This window comes from Trachypithecus francoisi, unplaced genomic scaffold (genome assembly GCF_009764315.1).
Source record: "Trachypithecus francoisi isolate TF-2019V2 unplaced genomic scaffold, Tfra_2.0 Lachesis_group14, whole genome shotgun sequence".
In the NCBI taxonomy this organism is placed as follows: domain Eukaryota; kingdom Metazoa; phylum Chordata; class Mammalia; order Primates; family Cercopithecidae; genus Trachypithecus; species Trachypithecus francoisi.
In genome coordinates, this window is record NW_022681459.1 from 60,362,834 (window position 1) to 60,386,620 (window position 23,787).

The 23,787-nt window shown below is 48.3% G+C and overlaps 2 protein-coding genes and 1 non-coding gene across 4 annotated transcripts; 1 reads left to right on the forward strand and 2 right to left on the reverse strand.

The window, feature by feature from the left end:
- Positions 1-1,221: 1,221 nt before the first annotated feature.
- Positions 1,222-8,531, reverse strand: LOC117096405. Its single transcript, XM_033233795.1, is given in 3 exon segments — positions 1,222-4,414; positions 4,416-5,900; positions 8,193-8,531. Coding segments are annotated over 3 exon segments (4,848 nt in total). The 5' UTR covers positions 8,409-8,531; the 3' UTR covers positions 1,222-1,267.
- Positions 8,532-9,747: 1,216 nt separating this feature from the next.
- Positions 9,748-23,690, forward strand: SNU13 (small nuclear ribonucleoprotein 13). 2 transcript variants are annotated; one of them, XM_033233796.1, is made up of 3 exons: positions 9,748-9,933; positions 18,065-18,185; positions 22,427-23,690. In XM_033233796.1, exons 1-3 carry the CDS (start codon positions 9,931-9,933, stop codon positions 22,687-22,689), a joined length of 387 nt encoding a protein of 128 aa, XP_033089687.1. In that variant the 5' UTR covers positions 9,748-9,930; the 3' UTR covers positions 22,690-23,690. The 2 variants fall into 2 exon arrangements, with proteins under 2 accessions (XP_033089687.1, XP_033089688.1); XM_033233797.1 differs by lacking the exon at positions 9,748-9,933 and adding an exon at positions 15,792-16,053.
- LOC117096815 lies at positions 18,621-18,725 on the reverse strand. Its single transcript, XR_004442651.1, has one exon. It is a non-coding gene; the product is annotated as a U6 spliceosomal RNA (small nuclear RNA).
- Positions 23,691-23,787: the final 97 nt, after the last annotated feature.

Sequence of the window (23,787 nt, forward strand, 5' to 3'; positions counted from 1 at the left end):
CCCAGCATATTTCTACTATTTTTTAAAAGTGAAGGCCAGGCGCAGTGGCTCATGCCTGTAATCCCAGCACTTTGGGAAGCTGAGTCAGGCAGATCACAAGGTCAGGAGCTCAAGACCATGTTCCCCAACATGGTGAAACCCCATCTATACTAAAATACAAAAAATTAGCTGGGTGTGGTGGCATGTGCCTGTAATCCCAGCTACTTGGGAGGCTGAGGCGGGGAATTGCTTGAACCTGGGAGGCAGAGGTTGCAGTGAGCTGAGATTGCGCTACTGCACTCCAGCCTGGGCGACAGAGGAAGACTCCATCAAAAAAAAAAAAAAAAAAAAAAAGGAAAATAAGCAATCTCAAGGAGTTGTTTCTAAAAGCAATTAGAGGCTAAGTATGTTGGCTCATGCCTGTTATCACAGCACTTTGGGAGGCCAAGGTGGGCAGATCACCTAAGGTCAGGAGTTTGAGACTAGCCTGGTCAACAAGGCAGAACCCCTGTCTCTACTAAAAATAGAAAATTTAGCCGGTGGTGGGAACCTGTAATCCCAGCTACTCAGGAGGCTGAGGCAGGAGAATCACTTGACCCTGGGAAGTGGAGGTTGCAGTGAGTCTAGATCGCGCCACTGCACTCCAGCCTGGGTGACAGAGGAAGACTCCATCTCAAAAATAAATAGAATCTTGAGACCAAAAAATAAAAATAGAAGTAAAAAAAAAAAATAGAGAAAGAAGTTCGAGATCAGCCTGGGCAACATGGCAAAACCCCCCCCTACTAAAAATACAAAAATTAGCCAGGCGTGGTGGCTCATGACTATAATCCCAGCTACTTGGGAGGCTGAGGCAGGAGAATCACTTGAATCTGGGGGGTGAAGGTTACAGTGAGCCAAGATCAAACCACTGCACTCCAGCTTGGGCCACAGAGGGAGACTCCATCTCAAAAAAAAAAAAGTGTCCCATGCAGAGGACCACCCCTCCCCATAAGCAGCTGAAGGTTTTGGAGTATCCTGCCTCAATCAGGATTAGCCTGGGGACAGGGCAGGACAGAACCTCAGTGGACTGTACTGTGAGGAGCTGGGAGGGGAGGTGTTTCGGAGATAACCCTGGGTTGATCCACATTCCCTAAACCTTCACAACCACAGAGTGGAAGTGGCTTCTACCCCACCCACAAAGTATCCTAAACCCCAAAAGGGGGCGCTTGGAAAATGTGCTAGAGAAATCAGAACACCACAGGACCCAAATGACCAATTTATTAGAGGTTTTGCGGGGATCAGCACACTGTCAAAGCTTTTCTGATGTGTCCTGAGGACTCTGGGCCTGAGTCTGCTTTTTAAAGCCATGCTGGAAGAGAAAAAAACTCAGATGCTTCATAATACTAAACTTTTTGGAGGCTGGTGTATTCTGTGGAGCCCCATTTGGGTTCCCAGGTGCTCCCTGGCCCTGGGGACTCTCTGTCTTAGGAAGGGTGGCCCCAGTACAGCAGTGACCTTGCGGCTGAAGATCCCTCTGTGAAGCAGTGTGGTCTCCGATGCTGTCCTCCCCTGCACGTGGATCACCCACATTGGGAAGCAGAGTAGAATCAGGTTCCCTCAGGCTCACGTTAGGGGCCAAGTGCTGGCACTTGGCGAGCTGTGGGGACCAGGACATCTTGTTCAGAAGGGTCAGGCTCAGCTTTGCCACCGCAGAGTGGAGCCTCCCTTTGAAGCTGACAGGTTCTGCACGATGGTAGGAAGGCTGCTGCCCAGCCCCTCTGCACCCTGTAGATTCCAGGCTTCCTCTTCTGTATGTGGTCTGCTGGCATTTGAGTCTGGGGGGCTTGGGGGGCTTAGAGGGCTCCCAGGATGTACATTCCTTCTTCCAGTGGGCGAGGTCTGCCCTGGAGGATGAGGTCCTCATTCTACTGGGAGCCCTTTCTGCCACCTGGGAGACCTTTGACCTGATCATTTTCCTGCCCCTGCTGTTCTCACTGGGAGGCTCTCCCACCCTTTGTAGGCCACACCAGCTCCTGGACTCTGCTGCCGGCCTGAGGATCCTGGGAGACTGGAGCTTGGTCCTAGCAGGTGCTTCCTGGATCTTCTGTAGTTCTCTGGCGCCCCCAGGTGGCCTGACTCTCATGGCCCTTTCAGGCTGGATGGAAATGCCCATGGGCTCTGATCTGTGCAGTCTGTTGCTCTCCAGAGCTCTGGCTTGTGTAGGAAGTTTTGAGCTTTTTCTGTCTGGGCGCAGAACCCTCTGGAACCTCTCTGGGGACTTAAGGCCTGGTGAGGAGCCCTGGGCCTCACAATACCCTTCCTGCTGCGCTTGGAGCTGCTGGCCTGTGTTCAGTCCAGGGAGCCTCGCCCCAGCAAGGGTCAATGAGCAAGATCCTAAGAAGTGAAACAGGAAATAGGACTCCAGGATCCGCCGGGGAAGACCCCACTTCAGGTGTGCAATCCTCCTCCGCATGAGGGACTCCAGGAGCAGTCGTTTGCTCTTCTTGAGGCCTGTCCCCTTGGGCAGGACAGTGAGGGCAGTGGGAGCACCCTCCAGAGCGATGGCAGCTTCCGGGGCTGGGCCACACGGGAGACAGGGGCAGGCAGAGGGCATGCCCAAGGGAGCAGTCAGAGACAGAGGGTTTTGGGGCTGCCGAGTCAGGCTGGGGGCCTTCTCTGGATCCACCCCTTTGTCCCTTTGTCGTCTTCTCCAGGTTTCAGGTTGGGCCTGCTGGGAGGCTGGACTGATGCCCACTCTATGATCCCTGGCAGGGGTTGTGCCTTGGCTGGCCAGATGCTCTCCATCCCCATCCACCAGCAGGAAGACTTCACCCCTGTGGGGGAAAGGATTCGTCTCAGGACAGGGGGCAGAGGTGAAACCATTCACAGCCACTGCCTGTTCCTGTTCCAGGGTCCCATGTCCATAGCCAGTGAAGGCTGGAGGCCATGGTAAGCTGTGCTTCCTGCCTGTGGGCCTCTCATTCCCAGAACAGTCGACTTGGAGACTGTCTCTCACAGCATCCTCTCCTCTGACCAGATCCTTGTTTCCTCCCCTTGGTGCCTGAGGCCCTCCAACATCCTCATCTGTGCACTTTCTCTGGCTTCCTATATCCTGGAGTTCTGCAACGTCCTCACCTCCACCCTCATTATTATTTCCTTGCCCTTGTACTTGGATCTCTTTATCAATTTCACCTCTTAACTGTCCCTGGTCATCTCCTGCAGGAGCCTGGGTCTCTGTACCATCATCACTTGTGGTCCCTCTCAGGTTTCTCTTCCCTTGTATTGGAATTTCTTTATCATTCCCACCTCCACCCTGTTCCTGGTTCTTCCACACTGATAAACAGGTCTTTCCATTACCTTTACTTTTTAACAGTCTCTGGTTCTTTGCTCTAAGCCTCCAGTTTTTTCCCCTAAGCCTCCAGATCATTCTACCATCCTTGTTTCCAACCTCTCTCTGGTTTCTCTTCTCTGATGCTTGATTTTCTGCAACATTCTTTCCAGTCAGCTCCCAGTTCCTCCTCCCTGGTGAATGACTCCCTCCAATCTCACCATCTAACTGGTCCTCGTTCTCTCTCTTAGATCTCTGAGTCTTTACACCATCCTCGCCTCCAGGTTCTCTCTGGTTTCTCTCCACTGGAGCCTGAATTTCTGTTCCATTCTCACTTCCCATCTGCTGCTGGCTCTTCCACTCTGATAAAAGGATCTTCCTACCAAGATCACTTCTAAACTGACCCTGGGTTTCTTTCCCAGGCGCCCAAGTCTTTACACCATCCTCACCTCCAACTTCTCTCAGGTTTCTCTTCCCTTGTATCTGAATTTCTGTCCCATTCTCACCTCCAATCTGCTCATCTTTCTTCCATTCTGCTGAATGCATTTCTCCATCAATTTGACTTGTTAATTTGTCCCAGTTCCCTGACGCACGTGTCTGGGTACGTGCACCATCTTTGCCTCTAATATGTTCCTGATTCTTCGCTTTTGGTATGTGAATGTTTCCACTAAATTCATTTCCTAACTGACCCTGATTTTTTCCCCCAAGTTCCTGGGTCTCTTTATCATCCTCATCTTTAACCTCTCTCCTACCTAGTGACTGAATGTATGTACCATCTTCTTTAAGTGGCTCATTGCTCTGCGTCTCCACATCAGTTTCACCTTTTAATTGTTCCTGGATCTCAGTCTTGGGTGCCAGGATATTTGTGCCAACCTCATCTCCATCCTTTCTCTGGTCTCTCTTCTCTGCTGCCTGACTTTCTGCTCTATGTTCACCTCCAGTCCAGTTCTGATTCTCCCAACATAGTATCTCAAATTCTCTATGAATTTCACTTGCTACTTGTTTCTGGTTTCCCCACCATAGTGCCTGGATTACCACCCAATCCTTCTCTCTTATCTCCCTGAGCTGCTTCTTGGTAGCTATCTGGGTTTCCTTAGCATCTTCACCTCTTCTCAGGCCCTTATTTCCCCCACCACACTTGAATTTCATGACTTAATTGTTTCTGGTTCTCTCCCCCAGATACTTTGGTCTTCTTAGCTTTCTTACTTCTACCTTGATCATGCTTCTCCCACCTTGGTGTCTGGATCTCTGTAACATTCCCATTTCCAGTACATTCCTGTTTTCCCCAATCCAAGGCCTGGGTCTCTACACTATTCGCTTTTTTTACTTCTCCCACGTTCTCCTTCCCACATGACTGGGTTTGTGCAGCATCCTGACCTCCAACCTGGTCCTTGTTTCTGCCCTCTTCTGTCTGAATTTCCACATTAGCCTCACCTTTCATCTGATCTTGTTTCTCCCACTGTGGTGTCTGGGTCTCCTCACCATTCTCATCTCCAGTCTGGCCTTGCTTCCCCAATCCTTGAACCTGGATCTCTTCCCCATCCTCCCCTCCGGCCTCTTTCTTGTCCTTCCTCTCAAATGTCTGGGTCTCCACAGCATCCTCACTTCCATTCTTATCCTGGTTCTCCCACTCAGGTGTTTGGGTCTCTGCATCAATTTTACATCTTAACTGTTCTTGGTTCTCTCCCATATGTGCCTGGGTTTCGGGGGGATTCTTACCTCCAGCCTCCCTCTGGTTTCTATTCCCTAGTTCCTGAATGTTGGTTCTACTCTCAACTCCCATCTGGTCCTGGTTGTCCCACCCTGGTGTCAAGATCTCGCCATCAGTTTCACTTATTACTAGTCTCTGGTTTGCACACTCCAACACTTTAGTCTCTGCATCACCCTCCATTCCAAAATCTACTGAGAACTGCTCCCCAGATGCCTGGATTTCTGAAGCATCCTCCCGTCTGCTCCCTGTCTGGTTCATCCACCTTGGAGCCTGGGTCTCTCTACTATCCTCTCTGCCTGCTGTCTGGTTTTTAACCCCTGGTTCCCAGGCCTCTGGTGGACAGTCCCAAGACTTCCAAGTGCACATTCTCAGTGTTTGGCGGGAAGGATCAGACAGGAGCTCTCTGGGACAGAACTGCAGCCTCTGAGCTGAAAGTAAGTTTGGAAGAGAGGTGGTGAAGGTCATCGAGTTGGGGTGAGACCTCATGCTGATGACAGACTCCAGTGACACCAACCTTTCCTGTGAGTGAAGCAATAGCTGCTCCATCTCTTGACACATATCTAAGGCAGGGCGAGTCTGACCATCACGGAGACACCAAGGCACCTGCCATGCTTTCCAGGAACTATCCTGAGGCAGTAGACAGGTGTTTGAATTGGAGGTGGTACAAAAGATGGGCTGAGAGTAGGTGTGGACACCTGAAGGTGGTCCTGGACATGGGTGCTGTAGAGAGAGCAGGTTCTGGGCCCATGATTCCTGGAGGCTCCTCCAGTATCCCCATCTCTGCCTTTGTGCCCGTTGTTGAGAACCTAGGCCCCTGGACTTTCCAGGACTGAAGAATTCAGGAGTCAGCTCGAAGACAGTTTCGCACCTCATGGAGGGCACTGCCCGTTTCTGCAGTGGCACCTGTAGGTGAGAACAGAGAAGCAAAATCCTTGAACACATAATAATTTGCATAATTCACACAGCCAGAATAGTCAGGGAAGGCTTCTTGGAGGAAGTGACATTTGACTGAAGACCTGAATGAAGTAAAGGGTAAACCAAGTGACATCTGAAGAAAGAGCGTTGTAGGCAGAGGAGACATTAACTACAAAGGCTTGAGGATGGAACAAAATTACATGTACAGGAACAGCAAAGAAGACCGTGTAGCCAGAATGGAACCAGTAACGAGGAGAGCACTGGGGGATAAGATTGGAGACAAACACAGGACAGATTACGCTGGTCCTTAGAGTTGTGATTAGGAATGTGAATTTTATTCTGAGTTTGACGAATAATATAAGTATAGGAGCCACTGCAGGGTTTTGAGCAGCTAAGTGCTATGTTCTGTTTCTAAAAGTTTGTTCTGATGGCAGGGCATGGTGACTTACGTCTGTAATCCCAGCACTTTGGGAGGCCAAGATGAGTGGATCACTTGAGGTCAGGAGTTCCAGACCAGCCTAGCCAACATGGCGAAACCCCATCTCTACTAAAAATACAAAAATTAGCCGACCATCGTGGTGCATGCCTGTAATCCCAGCTACTCAGGAGGCTGAGGTACAAGAATTGCTTGAACTCGGGAGGTGGAAGTTGCAGTGAGCCAAGATCATGCCACTGCAGTCCAGCCTGGGTGACAGAGCAAGACTCCATCTGAAAAAAAAAAAAAAAAAATCCACAGAGTCGGCCAGGCGTGGTGTCTCACGCCTGTAATCCCAACACTTTGGGAGGCGAAGGTGGGTGGATCACTTGAGGTCAGGAGTTTGAGACCAGCCGGGCCAACATGGTGAAACCCTGTGTCTACTAAAAATACAAAAATCAGCTGTGCGTGGTGGCACGTGCCTGTAATCCCAGCTACTAGGGAGGTTGAGGCAGGAGAATTGCTTGAACCTGGGAGGCAGAGGTTGCTGTGAGCCAAGATCGCACCACTGGACTTTAGCCTGGACCACAGAGCAAGACTCCATCTCAAAAAAAAAAAAGAAGAAAGAAAGAAAAAAAAAAGAAAGAAAGAAATCTGCAGAGTTGGCTGGGAGCGGTGGCTCATTCCTATAATCCCAGCACTTTTGGAAGCCAAGGCAGGCGGATCACATGAGGATGGGAGTTTGAGACCAGCATGACTAACATGGAGAAACCTTATCTCTACTAAAAATACAAAATTAGCTGGGTGTGGTGGTGCATGCCTGTAATCCCAGCTACTCGGGAGGCTGAGGCAGGAGAATTGCTTGAACTTGGGAGGCGGAGGTTGAGGTAGGCCGAGATCGCACCACTGCACTCCAGCCTGGGCAACAAGAGCAAAACTCCGTCTCAAAAAAAAAAAAGAAAGAAAGAAAAGGAAATCCGCAGAGTTGTGACTGCAAACTTCTGGGCTGCTGGTAATTATTTGTTTCTTAATCTGCATGCTACAAACTGATGTATTCAATTTGTGAAAATTTATGATCTACATACTTGTAATTTGTGTGTGTGTATTATCCTTGGGCCAATTTTTTTTTTTTTAAGAGAGAAAAAAGAGGCCAGGCGCAGTAGCTCATGCCTGTAATCCCAGCACTTTGGGAGGCCGAGGCAGGCAGATCACGAGGTCAGGAACTTGAGACCAGCTTGGCCAACATAGTGAAACCCTGTCTCTACTAAAAATACAAAAAAAAAAAAAAAAGCTGGATGTGGTGTCAGGTGCCTGTAATCCTAGGTACTCAGGAGGCTGAGGCAGGAGAATCACTTGAACCAGGGAGGCAGAGGTTGCAGCGAACCAAGATCACACCACTGCACACCAGCCCAGGCAACAGTGTGAGACTCTGTCTCAGAAAAAAAAAAAAGAGAGAGAGAAAGGAGAAGTCCATTTCTGGTGACTGTATGGAGGATAGGCTGTGGTTGGATAAGAGAAGCAGCAAGAATCGGGCAGAAGGCTGTTGCTATGGTCCAAGTGAGACATGATGGTGTCTCTGCCCAGGAAGGTGTGGTGTGGTTGGGAGAAGTGATCAGATTTGAGATACAATTTGCAAGTATAGCCCCTGGGACTTGCAGATGGATTGAATGTGTGGAGTGAGGGAAAGAGAGGAGCTCAGGGTGACTCCTGGGTTTGGGGCTTGGCCAGTGCTCTCCCCGAGCAGCCTGAGTTTCCCTCTGATTCATTTCTGGTACATCAGCCATAAAACAAGGTCCTTGTAACAAGTGACAGAGACAATCATGGTGCTGAGGGAAGGAGGGTGAAAGTGTATGGGGCCTACTCACCTTGATGTCATTCCTTGTGCTGAAGCGGGTCCTGGTGACCTGGTGCCAATAGTGCCGGACCTGCCAGACCAGAAAGAGGCAGAGGACAAGCAGGTTGCCACAGCACTGAGGGTCCCTGCAGCTGTGATCCTGGGAAAGCAGGCCCTGCACTGGCTCCCACTCAGGGCCATGGAATGGCCCCACCACGGCACAGGCACCCAACAGTGACAACAACATGGCAAAGTTTAGGTCAGGCAGATGGTGTTGGGAGCTAGGGGGCAGGCCTGGCACATCTGATGCAGCCAGCTGCAGTAGGATAGCTGCCACCTCATAGCACCCCTGTCACTGAGGCCACCTCACAAAGCGGGCTGATGCCCCATCCTCAACTCTGACCCTGGTGCCAGGGTTGGCTAGCATGCTCTTGGTGCAGGTAAGGACAGTATTGGGGAATTGCTCAAAAGTAATTAAGAGGAAGAACTTGTTTTAAACAACCCCATCCTCTGGAATGAAGAGATTGAGTTCCCTGAATGTGTGATGGGGTGATATAACCTGCGGTCTGCTGGATTTCTTTCTTCCTATGAGATACTTGGATCTGCCTGTCCTTCTGTCTACTATCAAACATTTAATAAACACTGTATTGAATACATGTATTATTGTTTAACCATTCAGCATCCGTTTCTCGTTGCTTGCAGTATCCTGATTTCCCGTGGGGGAATTACTTTTCCCATCTTAGGATCAGTGTTGGTGGGAAAATAAATGCTACCCTGAAGACTCTTTTACCCAAAGGTTCTATTCAAAATAAATATCTGAGCAGGCAGGGACATCAGCCAATCATAATGAGCCAGGACTTAACCGTTTAGTGGCTGAATTTTTTTTTTTTTTCAGACCGAGTTTTGCTCTTGTTGCCCGGGCTGGAGTGCAATGGCACAATCTCTGCTCACTGCAACTTCCGCCTCCCAGGTTCAAGCGATTCTCCCTCCTCAACCTGCCGAGTAGCTGGGATTACAGGCATGCGCCACCACGCCTGGCTAATTTTGTATTTTTAGTAGAGACAGGGGTTTCTCCGTGTTGGTCAGGCTGCTCTTGAACTCTCAACCTCAAGTGATCCACTCGTCTCAGCTTCCCAAAGTGCTGGGATCACAAGCGTGAGCCACCGCGCCCGGCCTTCCTTTTTTTTTTTTTTGGTCTTTGAGTCTCGCTCTGTCGCCCCAGCAGGAGTGCTGGAGTGCAGTAGCATGATCTCAGCTCACTGCAGCCTCCACCTCCGGGGTTCAAGCGATTCTCCTGCTTCAGCCTCCCAAGTAGCTGGGTTTGCAGGCGCCCGCCACCACGCCTGGCTAATTTTTGTATTTTCAGTAGAGACAGGGTTTCTCCATGTTGGCCAGGCTGGTCTTGAACTCTTGTCCTCAAGTGATCCGCCCGCCTCGGCCTCCCAAAGTGCTAGGATTACAGGCATAAGCCACTGCGACCGACTGGTGGGTTTTTTTTTAATCTTTAATTAATTGTTTCTGCCAATAATTTGTACTGGACAGCTCATAAGAACGCCAAAGTACCTTCCTTCATCAACGCAGAGCCAGTTTCCGCGCTAGTGCCCCGTAGGGGGCGGGGCACGCTAGCTCGCTTGCGTAGCGTCATCTTTGCTTCCTGCCGCGCGGGGCTACTTCCGCTGCTGCTTCTGTGAGTTTTTCCGGTGGAGGCGAACGCTGCTCAAAAGTCGGCTGTGCTCCCCTAGGAGTGCTGAGCCCGCGGAACAGCAGCCATGGTGAGTGCGTGCGCCGGCCAAGGGACCGGGAAGCAGGAGACTCGGGGTTGCGTTCACTCCCTCGCCTGTTAGATGAAGGCTTAGACCCTGCGCCCTCTCATCCGCCGGCGTTGGGTCTTAACCGCTGGGCCCTGAGTTAGAACTCCAGCAGCCGCGGGTTCCCAACAGCCTGGCCCGAGGTTAGAACTCAGGAAACCTCTGGATCCCCGCTGCTGTGGTGCTTTGCCGCACGGTCTGTTTGCGTGGCAGAAGGTCTGCGGCGAGCGGAGGGGGCATGGCCCAGCGGGAGAAAGAGACCAGCCCACGTGGGAGAGGGCAAAAAGTTGAGTGAAGAAAACTTGGCTCCAACATTTTTTTCCCTTGTTTCTTTTCGTACGAAATCTACGATGGCGTGGGACCCTGGGATTCGGATCAACCTCCCCTACCCACCCTACCTCACCCCACCCCGGTTGCTGGGATCCAGGAGATCTCCTGTGGGTGTGCGCCTAGTGCTCGCCCCGAGTCACACGCGCCAGGGAACTAGAGGAGACTTTGGCATTTGGGGGCTGTGGGGAACATGAAGTGAGCGCGACTTCCTGGAGCGCAGGAAGGGCTTCTCCCGCAAGGTGGTGGCTTCAAAACCCAGAAGTCTGGTAGCACCACGTGCGGCGTCTCTAAACTCTTGGTCGTCTCTGACTTTTAAACATATAGGGAAAGTTCTAAAACGTGTGTCCTGGCGTAGTCGTTTTGGTTGGCACTTGGTGAGGAGGGAAGAATTTGCAAAGCACTGTAACTTCTATAGTTAATCCTTCCAGCGGAGCTTGGATCCCGGCGGTAGCACTCCCCCTAAACCTCCTCCCGTGCATTTTGAAGCTTAGTACCTGGCTGAGCCTAGAACTCGAAGCTTTCAAACTCAGTGTTCGCTTTTATGCAGTTCCCTGAAACGTTTTGGAATCGGATGGTCTCAGGTTGAACTTCGCAGTTTTCCTCAACTGTAATATGGGGATGACAGTGCATGAGGATGTTGTGAGGATCAGATGAAATAAAGCATGTTAAACATCTAGTCCTCATGGTTGGCACAGAGTGAGCACGCGCAGTATTTGTTGTCCAATCAAAACCTTGCAAGTTTTGGCTGTCTGGTGTACAGGGAAACCAAACTGATCGCGCTAGGTAGGGATTTAGGTTGGCTGGTGGTATGATATCGTTCATTAATTTATTTAACCTCTGAAGAAATTGAAAGGTGAATAAATACACCCTAAGCAAGTTTCAATTAGTGTTTATAAGCTAGGTAGTTTGGTTTTAAAATTGAGTTTAACTTTTTTGTTTACTAATAGTGAAACATTTAGGTATTTGATGGCTGTTCAGATTCCTGAAGTTTTCCTCTTTTATGAATTTGATATTTATTGAGAGTTGAGGATCCTGATTTCCAGAGAATGGGTTGTTGGAAACAACAGCAATTTTAAAAGTTTGTTTAAATTGACATATCATAGTTGTATGTACTTTGGGGGTTCCACGTAATATTTTTAAGTATATCTATTTTAAAATGTGGGACAGGGCCAGGCACAGTGGCTCATGCCTGTAATCCCAGCACTTTGGGAGGCTGAGGTGGGTGGATTATGGGGTCAGGAGTTCAAGACCAGCCTGGCCAACATAGTGAAACCCTGTCTACTAAAAATACAAAAAAATTAGCCAGGCGTGGTGGCGGGCACCTGTAATCCCAGCTACTTGGGAGGCTGAGGCAAGGAGAATCACTTGAACCTGGGAGGCAGAGGTTGCAGTGAGCCAAGATCGCGCCACTGCACTCCAGCCCGGGTGACAGTGTGAGACTCCGTCTCAAAAAATATAAATAAATAAAATAAAAGGTGATAAATTATTAACCAAACTTTCCAGCCAGGCACGGTGGCTCACACCTGTAATCCCAGCACTTTGGGAGGCCGAGGTGGGCGGATCATGAGGTCAAGAGTTCAAGACCAGCCTGACCAACATGGTGAAACCCCATCTCTACTAAAAATACAAAAATTAGGCGGGCATGGTGGTGCGTGCCTGTAATCCCAGCTACTTAGGAGGCTGAGGCAGAAGAATCACTATATCCGGGGAGGCAGTGGTTGCAGTGAGCCGACATCATGCCACTGCACTACAGCCTGGGTGACAAAGCAAGACTCTGTCTCAAAAAAAAAATAAAATCCCTACTGTAGTATCAAATAAAACATATTTGTATGGCTGGATGTGGTGGCTCACACTTTTAATCCCAGCACTTTGGGAGGCCGAGGCAGGTGGATCTCGACTCACTGAAACCTCTGTCTCCCAGGTTCAAGCGATTCTCCTGTCTCAGCCTCCCAAGTAGCTGGGATTACAGGCACGCACCACCACGCCCAGCTATTTTTTGTTTTTGTTTTTTAATAGAGACAGGGTTTTGCCTTGTTGGTCAGGCTGGTCTCAAACTCCTGACCTCAAGTGATCTGCCTGCCTCGGCCTCCCAAAGAGCTGGGATTACAGGCGTGAGCCACCGCACCCAGCCTAAACAATTTTTTTTTTTTTTTAATTAGCCAGGAGTTGGCCGGGTGCGGTGGCTCACGCCTGTAATCTCAGCACTTTGGGAGGCCGAGGTGGGCGGATCACAAGGTCAGGAGTTGGAGACCAGCCTGGCCAACACAGCAAAACCCTGTCTCTACTAATAATACAAAATTTAGCCTGGCATGGTGGCGTATGCCTGTAATCCCAGCTCCTCGGGACGCTGAGGCAGAAGAATCTCTGGAACCCGGGAGGCGGAACTTGTGGTGAGCTGAGATTGTGCCATTGCACTCCAGCCTGGGCAACAAGAGCAAAACTCCATCTCAAAAAATAAAAAATAAAATAAAATAAAATTAGCCAGGAGTGGTGGCCCACACTTGTAGTCCCAGTTACTGAGGAGGCTGAGGCAGGAGGATCACTTGAGCCCTGAAGGTCGAGGCTGCAGTGAGCTATTGTCATGCCACTGCACTCTGGCCTCAGTGACAGAGTGAGACCTGGTCTCAACAACAAAAAGGTAATTCTTTTTTTTTTTTTTTGAGTGGAGTTCCACTCTTTCACCCAGGCTGAAGTGAAGTGGCGGGATCTCAGCCTACTGCAACCTCCACTTCCCGGGTTCAAGCCATTCTCCTACCTCAGCCTCCAAGTAGCTGGGATTACAGGTGCCTGCCACCACGCCCGGATAATTTTTGTATTTTTAGTAGAGATGGGGTTTCACCATGTGGTCCAGGCTGGTCTTGAACTCGTGGAGAGCCATCCACCATGGCCTCCCAAAGTGCTGGGATTACAGGTGTGAGCCACAGTGCCTAGACTGCCCTAGCTAAGTTTTTAAATATTTGTAGAGTTGGGGGTCTCACTGTGTTGCCCAGGCTGGTCTCAAACTTCTGGCCTCAATCAGTCCCCAGCCTCAGTTTCCCAAGTTGGTGGGAATATAGACCTGAGCCACTGCAGCCAGTTCAGAATACATTTTTCAAACATGGAACATTTTTGAAAATTGGCCATAAAGCAAGCCTTGCAAATTTTAACATTGTTAATATTACATACCATTTTTGCCCTACCCAAATGGAAATAAGTTAAAAATTAGTAACAAAGTATTTTGAAATGAAAAATATAAACTATCAGATTTTTAATTGTTGTAGGAGGCAGGGCACGGTGGCTCATGCCTGTAATCCCAGCACTTGGGAGGCCAAGGCGGGCGGATCACGAGGTCAGGAGATGGAGACCATCCTGACTAACATGGTGAAACCCCATCTCTACTAAGAAAAAATACAAAAAATTAGCCGGGCATGGTGGGGGGGGCCTGTAGTCCCAGCTACCTAGGAGGCTGAGGCAGGAGAATGGCGTGAACCCAGGAGGCAGAGCTTGCAGTGAGCTGAGATCTCGCCACTGCACTCCAGCCTGGGCGAAAGAGCGAGACTCCGTCTCAAAAAAAAAAGACATTGTAGTAGGAATTCAAAAATGGAACAGAACAATAATGAAAATACCACATACCAGAGCATAAGTGACAAGGGCAGGGGGGGAAGAAACAAATGAAAGGATATAATGAAAGTATCACTTGGAGCCTAAGATGCTAACGCTACGGAGAAAGGGGCTAAAAAGGTAGGAAAAACACACAAAGACAAAATAACCCTAAAGAAAGTAGAAGGAAAGAAAAAAACAAAAGGAGAAATTGCTGAAATAGAAAGTAGAGCATACTGCTGGGTCTCTTCCTTTCTGATGCCCCTCTTTCTCACCAGAGAGAACTGTTCTTTCTTTTTATTTTGCCTATTAAACCTCTGCTCCTGGCGAGGTGCAGTGGCTCATGCCTGTAATCCCAACACTTTGGGAGGTTGAGGCAGGTGGATCACCTGAGGTCAGGAGTTTAAGACCAGTCTGGCCAACATGGCAAGACCCAGTCTCTACTAAAAAATATAAAAATTAGCCCATCATGGTGGTGTGCACCTGTAATTCCAGCTACTGGTGGGGGCTGAGGTAGGAGAATTGCTTGAACCCAGGAGACAGAGGTGGCAGTAAGCCGCGATCGCACTTCCACACTCCAGCCTGGGCAAGAGAGCAAGACTCCATCTCAAAAAAAAAAAAAAAAAAAAACCTTGCTCCTAAACTCCTGTGTGTCCGTGCCCTAAATTTTCTTGGCACGAGACAACAAACTCCAGAGATTTACCCTAGGCAACGAAGCTAGTTCAGTTTGACACTGTTGTCAAAGTTTTGGGGAATTTGTCACTGTCATGCATTGCTGGCGGGTGTGCAAGTTGTTAAACCCTGTATAGGGTCAGTTTGGAATAGATATAAAAGTTACAAATGCATATTATATCTTTTGACTCATTAATCCCACTTCTGGGAGTTTATCTTACAGAGATATTGAATGAAACATAGATATAACACATTAGGTATAGGTATGAGATTAGACATTATAGCATTTATATAATAGTGAAAGATTAAAAATATATAAATGGGCTGGGCACAGTGGCTCACGCCTGTAATTCCAGTACTTTGGGAGGCCCAGGCAGGAAAATTGTTTGAGGCCAGGAGTTCAAGACCAGCGTAGGCAACATAATGAGACAGTGCCTCTAAAATTAAAAAATGAGTCAGACGTGGTGATGCATGCATGTAGTCCCAGCTACTTGGGAGTCTGAGGCAGGAGGACCACTTGAGCCCAGGAAAGTCCCCTTCAGAAAGACTAATCAAAAAAATAAGGCCAGGCGTGGTGGCTCACGCCTGTAATCCCAACACTTTGGGAGGCCAAGACAAGCGGATCACTTGAGGTCAGCAGTTGGGAGACCAGCCTGGCCAACATGGTGAAACACCGTCTCCACTAAAAATACAAAAAAATCAGCCGGGTGTGGTTGTGCGTGCCTGTAGTACCAGCTACTCTGAAGGCTGGGGCCGGGGAATTGCTTGAACCCCGGAGGAGGTTGCAGTGAGCCAAGATGCCACTACAGCACTCCAGCCTGGGTGGCAGAGAGAGACCCTGTCTCTAAAAAGAAAAGGTTTAAGTGAGTAACATATGAAGGAGACACGCTCTATAGACATTAAAAAGAAAGGATGGCCAGGTGTGGCGGCTCACGCTTGTAATCCCAGCACTTTGGGAGGATGACGCAGGCAGATGACGTGAGATCAGGAGTTCGAGACCAGCCTGGCCAAAGTGGTGAAACCTCGTCTCTACCAACAATACAAAAATTAGCTGGCCGTGATGGCGGCCACCTGTAATCCCAGGTACTCAGGAGGCTGAGGTTGCAGTGAGCCGAGATTGCGCCACTGCACTCCAACCTAGGCGACAGAGGGAGACTACGTCTCTAAATAAATGTTTGAGGAAGAGAAAAATAATATGGAGGTCTTCCCTCGACCTCCCCCAACCACCTTCCTTTAGAGAACTCCTCCATCCTTCACCTAATTTCTCGTAGTTGTCCTGGGACCAGGAAAGGTTCGCCTAAGATAACGAGTTAGGTAGAAGACAGGGAGTCCTGGTGTACAGGCTGGCCCTGGACGTCACTTCCGCTGGCGGCAGGGACGTCACTTCCTGCTCCTGGGGGCGGGGCATCCGTGTCCTTGCGGTGCGGGGCAGCAGACCATCCAGACCAACAGGCGTGGTGTCCTCGCGGTGTCCAGCGAGAGACTACCAAGACAGACGCTATGGTGAGTGTTCCTACTGGGCCCCTACCCACGGGTCACCTCCCGAGAGCCGCGGTGCCGCAAGCGTGGTCCAGCTGTGTCCGAAAAGCTGTAAAAAAATTGAAGGAGAAAAAGGCAGGCGCGCGGTGTCGGGCAGGAGACCACAGAGACAGGCGCTATAGATGAGTGGCCCAACCTGGCCGTCTCCGTCTCCAGCGACTGCTGTCCACCCTGTGTCTAGCCTCCAAGGCCGAGGTTAGGTGGTAGCCGCAGCAAGTCACTAGCAATTCGCACCTTACACTCGATGGCGACATGCGGGGCCGCACCTGCGTTATAATATGAATATATCCTTGTACATAAATATGTGTTTGTAAAAAAAGAAGAGAGAGAGATGAAAGTAATGAAATGGTTAACTGGAGCAGTGGGAATGAGATGGAAGGAGCGGAAAAGGAAGGCCACTCACCCAATTTGCTCCCTACATGGATGTATGTTTATTTATTGAGACGGAGTCTCACTCTGTCGCCCACGCTGGAGTGCAGTGGCGCCATCTCGGCTCACAGCATCCTCCGCCTCCTGGGTTCAAGCTATTCTGCGTCAGCCTCTCGAATAACTAGGACTACAGGCGTGAGACACCGCGCTCGGCCCCTACATGGGTTATTTTGACACAGATCTCAATGACATCATTTTATCCATAAGTGTTACAGTATGTATTTATAAAGTAAGGATTTTTAACATAACTGCAAATGCCATTAATTAGTTAATAAGGGTTGCAAGTTGGTGATATTTAAGTGTACCATTCCCTCTTTATTAGGCGGAATAGTGATACAAGAGGTACTTCTCATCTGGTTACCTCCTAATACAGCATTTAGGAAAGGCACAGAGGATGATTGTTTCCCTTTCCCAGTTGTCAAAACATTGAGTTGCTATCACTGGCATAGTTTTGACTTTTAAACCATGAAGATATTTTACATATTTGAAAAATAAAATTTAAAGCAAGCTGACTACAAACGAAAGAAACCTACTTGTATACCAAATTGCTAACCACAAGGAAAATTTTAATTTGAATAACTTTTGAACAAAGTCCTGTCACTGGATGACTTTAATAGGGTATATCCTAAGAACAAAAATAAATTTTGACTTTGGTCAGTTTGTTGGTAGAGGTGGTATATTGATGTAGCAATTTTGGAACCATTTTGTGTGTATTGTAGAGTAGGTGGGGAAATACTTTGGTGTGTTGGAAACCAGGGGTTTGAACAGAAGATATGCATATAGAATGGGGAATGGAAAGAGAACTTTCCATTCTACATTTACTGTAGAATGTAAATGTAGAATGTAGTGCTACATTTACTGTAAATTATATCTTATTGATTCAGTAAATTCCAGTGGAATATGGAAATTCAAATTTAAAGATTACCCATGGACTCCTGACTTCAGGTGATTCACCCGCCTCGGCCTCCCAGAGTGCTGTGATTATAGGCATGAGCCAGGAGTTCAAGACCAGCCTGGCCAACATGGTGAAACCCTGTCTCCACAAAAAATACAAAAATTAGCCGGGTATAATGGTGCACGCCTGTAGTCCCAGCTACTTGGGAGACTGAGGCTCAAGAATCATTTGAACCTGGGAGGCAGAGGTTGCAGTGAGCTGAAATCACACCACTGCACTCCAGCATGGGCAACAGAGCGAGATTCTGTCTAAAAAACAGAAATGGATTACCCATGGACTCAAATGGATGCTGAGCCATGGGAGCCCATTTGTAATCCATTTGCTGTAATATTATGAAACATTTGGCTGAAGAAAGACAAAAGTATACGAGCTTTAGTATACTTTATTGAACTGTGTAATTCCTAATACTGTATTTCCTTTTTTTTGAAGGTAGGAGTGGAAAGGCCATTGTTAACTACCTGGTGTTTTGTGTGTTTGAGGGTTGGGGAGCAGGGCACCTGCCCGCTGTGTCTCAATTGTTGATTAGTATTTTGTGACTCAGGTAGGAAAACTTCTGGCTCAATTTGACTGATATTTTTATTTCCCCCATAGACTGAGGCCGATGTGAATCCGAAGGCCTATCCCCTTGCCGATGCCCACCTCACCAAGAAACTACTGGATCTCGTTCAGCAGTCATGTAACTATAAGCAGCTTCGGAAAGGAGCCAATGAGGGTAAGGCAGCCACAGGGTGCTCTGGGGGAATGTTAAAGGCACCTGTTTCCATGTGGGGCCTCTGGTCTAGATTTCCAATTTGGGAGGAGGAGGGCTAGCTGCTTTTGACTACAACCAGTAGGAGGTCTTTGGCATTAGATGCTAAAGCTGATGGGCTAAGAATTTTTTTTAGACCCCCCAGTTATTAACATTTTGCCATATTTACCTTCTTTTTCACTCTATAAATGAATTTTATTTTTGCTGAGCCATTTGAAAGCAGTTGTAGAGACTTTGTATAGCAGCTGTATGACCTCTCCAGAGCCATCAGAAGGAGAGGGATATTAATGCTTTTTAGCATCCCTTATATGATGGATACTTAACATTCATGAATTTCATTTGGTTCCCAGAAACATTCCCTACCCCTCTCCTTTTTTTTTTTTTTGGATGCAATTATTCAAAAACACGGAACATTTCACGAATTTGCATGTCATTCTTGTGCAGGGGTCATGCTAATCTTCTCTATTGTTCCAATTTTAGTATATGTGCTACCGAAGGGAGCACCACATCCCTTTGTAAAAAAGAAAAAAAGCTGTTTTTCAGTGGAATAATTGTGTGTGCATGATACTTCTGCCCAGAGATAATATAGGATACCCTCACTTTGTTCGTTTTTTTTTAATTTTATTTATTTATTTATTTAAGAGTTTCGCTCTTGTTACCCAGGCTGGAGTGCAATGGATGGATCTCAGCTCACTGCAACCTACGCTTCCCGGGTTCAAGTGATTCCCCTGCCTCAGTCTCCCAAGTGGCTGGGATTACAGGCATGCACCACCACGTCCGGCTAATTTTGTATTTTTAGTAGAAATGGGGTTTCACTATGTTGGTCTGCCTGGTCTCGAACTCCTAACCTCAGGTGATCCACTGCCTTGGCCTGCCAAAGTGCTGCTGGGATTACAGGCGTGAAACACTGTGTCCAGCCTTATTTTTATTTTTATTTTTTTCAAGTAGAGACGACATTTCACCATGGTCTCGAGCTCCTGACTTCAAGTGATCTGCCTGCCTCGGCCTCCCAAAGTTCTGGGAGTTCTGGGATTATAGGCATGAGCCACTGCGCCTGGCTACTCAGCGTTTTTTTTTTTTTTTTGGAGACAGAATGTCACTCTGTCGCCCAGGCTGGTCTTGAACTCCTTAGCTCAGGCAATCTGCCTGCCTCGGCCTCCCAAAGTGCTGGGATAACAGCAGGCGTGAGCTACCACACCCCGCCAGAATACTCTCATTTTAACAGATGCCGGTAGTGTGATGTGGTAGAGCTCTTTTGTCGTTGAAGATTTTTAATGGAAACATTAGAGATTTTGTGAACCGTGTTTGAGATTTAGGAGAACCATTATAATCGCTTTTACCTGTGTTGCTGAAGGAAGATAAAGTAGACTCTCCGGGTCTCATCGTGCTGCTCTTTCCTCCCTGCTCGTCACACTGCAGTAACTGCAGTGCCTGGTAGAGCAGTGGCCAGTGGGGCATTGTAGGGTGACTCACCAGCTCTCCTGGGAGGTGTCTCTTCTCACTTGATGCACTCGGGTCAGTTTGGCTGGGCAGGGACGTGAGTTCTTACACCTCAGGTAGATGAGGTCTCATGGACACAGAGCAACCTTATTTCCTCTTGCCATACTTTGCACGGTGCTAGGCACACAGATCCTTGAATGGATATGCTCAGTCTCAGCGACTCAGTTCAGCATATGCCTACTAGGAGTTCAGGGAGGGAGATGCAGCAATTTTCCATACTTCTGCCTCAGTGTCAGGTATTCTTTCTTGCCATATTTATTGATTGCCTGCTGTGTGCCGGGCACATGTATATATGCTGGTGATGCATTAGTGAACAAGACGAAGTCTCTGCCTTCTTGGAGCGTACATTCCGGTGGAGAAAGACATAGGTTTTATGACTGGTGGTAAAGAATGCTGTAAAAGAGAATAAAGTAGAGAAGGGAGATAGGAATGGCAGTGGTGGGTCTTTTTAGATGGAGTATTCAGAGAAGGTCTTTCTGAGGAGCTGAAGTTTGAGCAGAGAACTGAATAGATGGTGTTGGAAAGAAACGTTTTTGGGCATGGTGCAAAGGCATGCTTGAGGGACTCTAAGGAGGCTAGTGTGTGGCTGGAACTAAGTGAGGGGATGAGAGGTACTAGGAGATCACATGAGACAGTGCAGGCCACTGTAAAAGAGTCACTCCTATGACTTTTGTAGGGTGAATAAACTATAGTAGTATCAATAGAAATGAACATGCTTTGCATTTACCGTGTGTCAGGTATTATTATTGTTTATTTTATTTATTTATTTATTTATTTATTTTGAGATAGGGTCTCTGTAGCCCAGGCTGGAGTCCATTGGCATTGATCATGGCTCACTGCAACCACAACCTCCTGGGTTTAGGTGATCCTCCTACCTCAGCCTCCCAGGTAGCTGGAGCAACAGGTGTATGCCACCACACCTGGCTAATTTTTTATATTTTTAGTAGAGATGGGGTTTTGCCATGTTGCCCAGGCTGGTCTCAAACTCTGAATTCAGGCGATCTACCTGCCTCAGCCTCCCAAAGTGCTAGGATTACAGGTGTGAGCCACCACGCCTAGCCTCATTCTTATTAACTTGTTTAATCCTTTCAGGAATCCTATTAGGTAGAATTATTAGGTAATTAGAATTAGGTTAAGAAGAATTAGGTAATTATTGTTTTATTAGATAGAATCCTATTAGGTAGAGTTATTTTATAGATGATAAAAGTAAGGAAGTTAAACACCTTGCTCAAGGTCATTTGTGTAACAAGAATGAGTGCCAGCATTTGTACTCAGGCAGTGTAGCTCTAGAGTTGTGTGCCCTTCTCCAGTACTCCAGCACGAATGCAGAGTATTCGCACTGAGCCACAGAGGCAAGCAATCAGGAGAGTACGCATCTGAAACGGTGCTGTGGGGTGTTGAACGTGCATGGTGAGTCCCGTGTGGGGTGAGCTTTCTAGAAGTATTGATTATGGCAGATTGAGATAGTAAAACTCTGACTCTCAGTCAGTGATACCTTGAGAAGTACTAATTTATTAATAAACTACTACTTGCTGGTGGGGGTTTGTGGAAGCTCTTGCAGTTGACAAGGCAAGAGATGATGGTGACTTGGACAAGTATAGCAGAGGAGTAGAAAGAAGTGGTCAGGGCCAGGCACGGTAGCTCACGCCTGTAATCCCAGCACTTTGGGAGGCCAAGGTGGGTGGATCACAAGGTCAAGAATTTGACACCAGCCTGGCCAACATAGTGAAACAAAAAATCAGCTGGGTGTGGTGGCGGCGCCTATAATCCCAGCTATTGGGAGACTGAGGTAGGAGAATCACTTGAACCTGGGAGGCAGAGGTTGCAGTGAGCCAAGATTGTGCCACTGCACTCCAGCCCAGGCGACAGTGCGAGACTCCATCTAAAAAAAAAAAAAAAAAAGGCCGGGCGCGGTGGCTCACGTCTGTAATCCCAGCACTTTGGGAGGCCGAGGCGGGTGGATCACAAGGTCAGGAGATCGAGACCACGGTGAAACCCGGTCTCTACTAAAAATACAAAAAAAAAGCCGGGCGCCGTGGCGGGCGCCTGTAGTCCCAGCTACTCGGGAGGCTGAGGCAGGAGAATGGCGTGAACCCGGGAGGCGGAGCTTGCAGTGAGCTGAGATAGCGCCACTGCACCCCAGCCTGGTGGATAGAGCGAGACTCCGTCTCAAAAAAAAAAAAAAGGTTACCAGATTAGGCTGGGCACAGTGGCTCATACCTGTAATCTCAGCACTTTGGGAGGCCGAGGTAGGTGGATCACTTGAGGTGAGGAGTTCGAGACCAGCCTGGACAACATGGTAAAACCCTGTCTCTACTGAAAATACAAAAATTAGGGGCACGTGCCTGTAATCCCAGCTACTTGGGAGGCTGAGGCAGGAGAATCACTTAAACCCGCGAGGCGGAGGTTGAAGTGAGCCAAGATCGCACCACTGCACTCCAGCTGTGAGACAGAACAAGACTCCATCTCAAAAAAAAAAAAAAAGGTCAGATTCAGGACGTGTTTGGAGGATAAGTGGTGGGTTTAATGTAGACCTTGAGAAAAGGCCATTGTGTATGACTGACTGATGTTTGAATCCTTTATCACATCCCAGGGCCGGTCTAGGACACACACAGTTGTGTGTGCCTAGGCATTCTTCCCAGTTTGTTGTGGCTGCCCTGCCCAAGCCCACATTACCTATTAGCTTCACGCCCTTCTCTCCACAGCCACCAAAACCCTCAACAGGGGCATCTCTGAGTTCATCGTGATGGCTGCAGACGCCGAGCCACTGGAGATCATTCTGCACCTCCCACTGCTGTGTGAAGACAAGAACGTGCCCTACGTGTTTGTACGCTCCAAGCAGGCCCTGGGAAGAGCCTGTGGGGTCTCCAGGCCTGTCATCGCCTGTTCTGTCACCATCAAAGAGGGCTCGCAGCTGAAACAGCAGATCCAATCCATTCAGCAGTCCATTGAAAGGCTCTTAGTCTAAACCTATGGCTTCTGCCACGTGCTCCCTGGCCCCCTGAGGTCGTGTATCATATTGTCTGTGTTAGCATGTAATATTTTCAGCTACTCTCTATTGTTATAAAATGTTGTAGCACTAAATCTTGTTTCTGGATTTTTGTGTTGTTTTTGTTGTGTTTTATAGGGTTGTTTTCCCCCTTCCCTTCCTCCCTCCCTCTGCCATCCTTCATCCTTTTATCCTTCCTTTTTGGAACAAATGTTCAGAGCAGTTAGAAGCAGTGTGGTGGCACTGTTGAAAGGCAGAAAGAGCCAGGAGAAAGCTGATGGAGCCAGGATAGAGATCCGGTTCCAGGTTTCAGCCACTAGCTTCCTATTGTGTGCAAAGTGTGGTGGAATTAAACACCATTCATTAAGTATCCCTGTGCCTGGCACACAGAATCATTCGTATGTGTTAAAGTGATCAAGGGGTTTCCTTTGCACTTGGGCGATTATGTATCATTTGGGGGAGGAAGCATGTGTTCTGTGAGGTTGTTTGGCTATGTCCAAGTGTCATTGACTCATGTACCCCTGCTGTTTGCTTTTGGTAATGTGATGTTGATGTTCTCCCCCTACCCCCAACCATGGCCTTGAGGGTGGCAGGGCAGCAGCATACCAAAGAGATGTGCTGCAGGATTCCAGAGGCGGCCTGGGTGAGTGAGCCATGGGGCAGTTGACCTGGGTCTTGAAAGAGTCGGGAGGGACAAGGTCAGAGAGCATGAACTGGTGCTGGCATGAAGGATTCCAGGAAGATCATGGAGACCTGGCTGGTAGCTGGAACAGAGATGATGGAGTCCAAGGAAACAACCTCTCTCTGGTGAATGGGACTTTCTTTGGTGGACACTTGGCACCAGCTCTGAGAGCCCTTCCCCTGTGTCCTGCCACCCTGTGGGTTAGATGTACTCTCTGTCACATGAGGAGAGTGCTAGTTCATGTGTTCTCCATTCTTGTGAGCATCCTAATAAAGAAATCTATTCCATTTTGATGACAGAATGGCAGTGCCTGATTCTTAGTAAGTATCCGGCTAAAATTGGAAAGAAGACATATTTAGTATTACTAGAGTGGTGATAGCTGCTTAGACATTTTT

Bases quoted from the DNA above. Each gene is read 5' to 3' on its own strand.
- SNU13 (XM_033233796.1), top strand. The intron at 18,186-22,426 runs GTAAGGCAGCCA...TTCTCTCCACAG, and splicing joins TCGGAAAGGAGCCAATGAGG to CCACCAAAACCCTCAACAGG.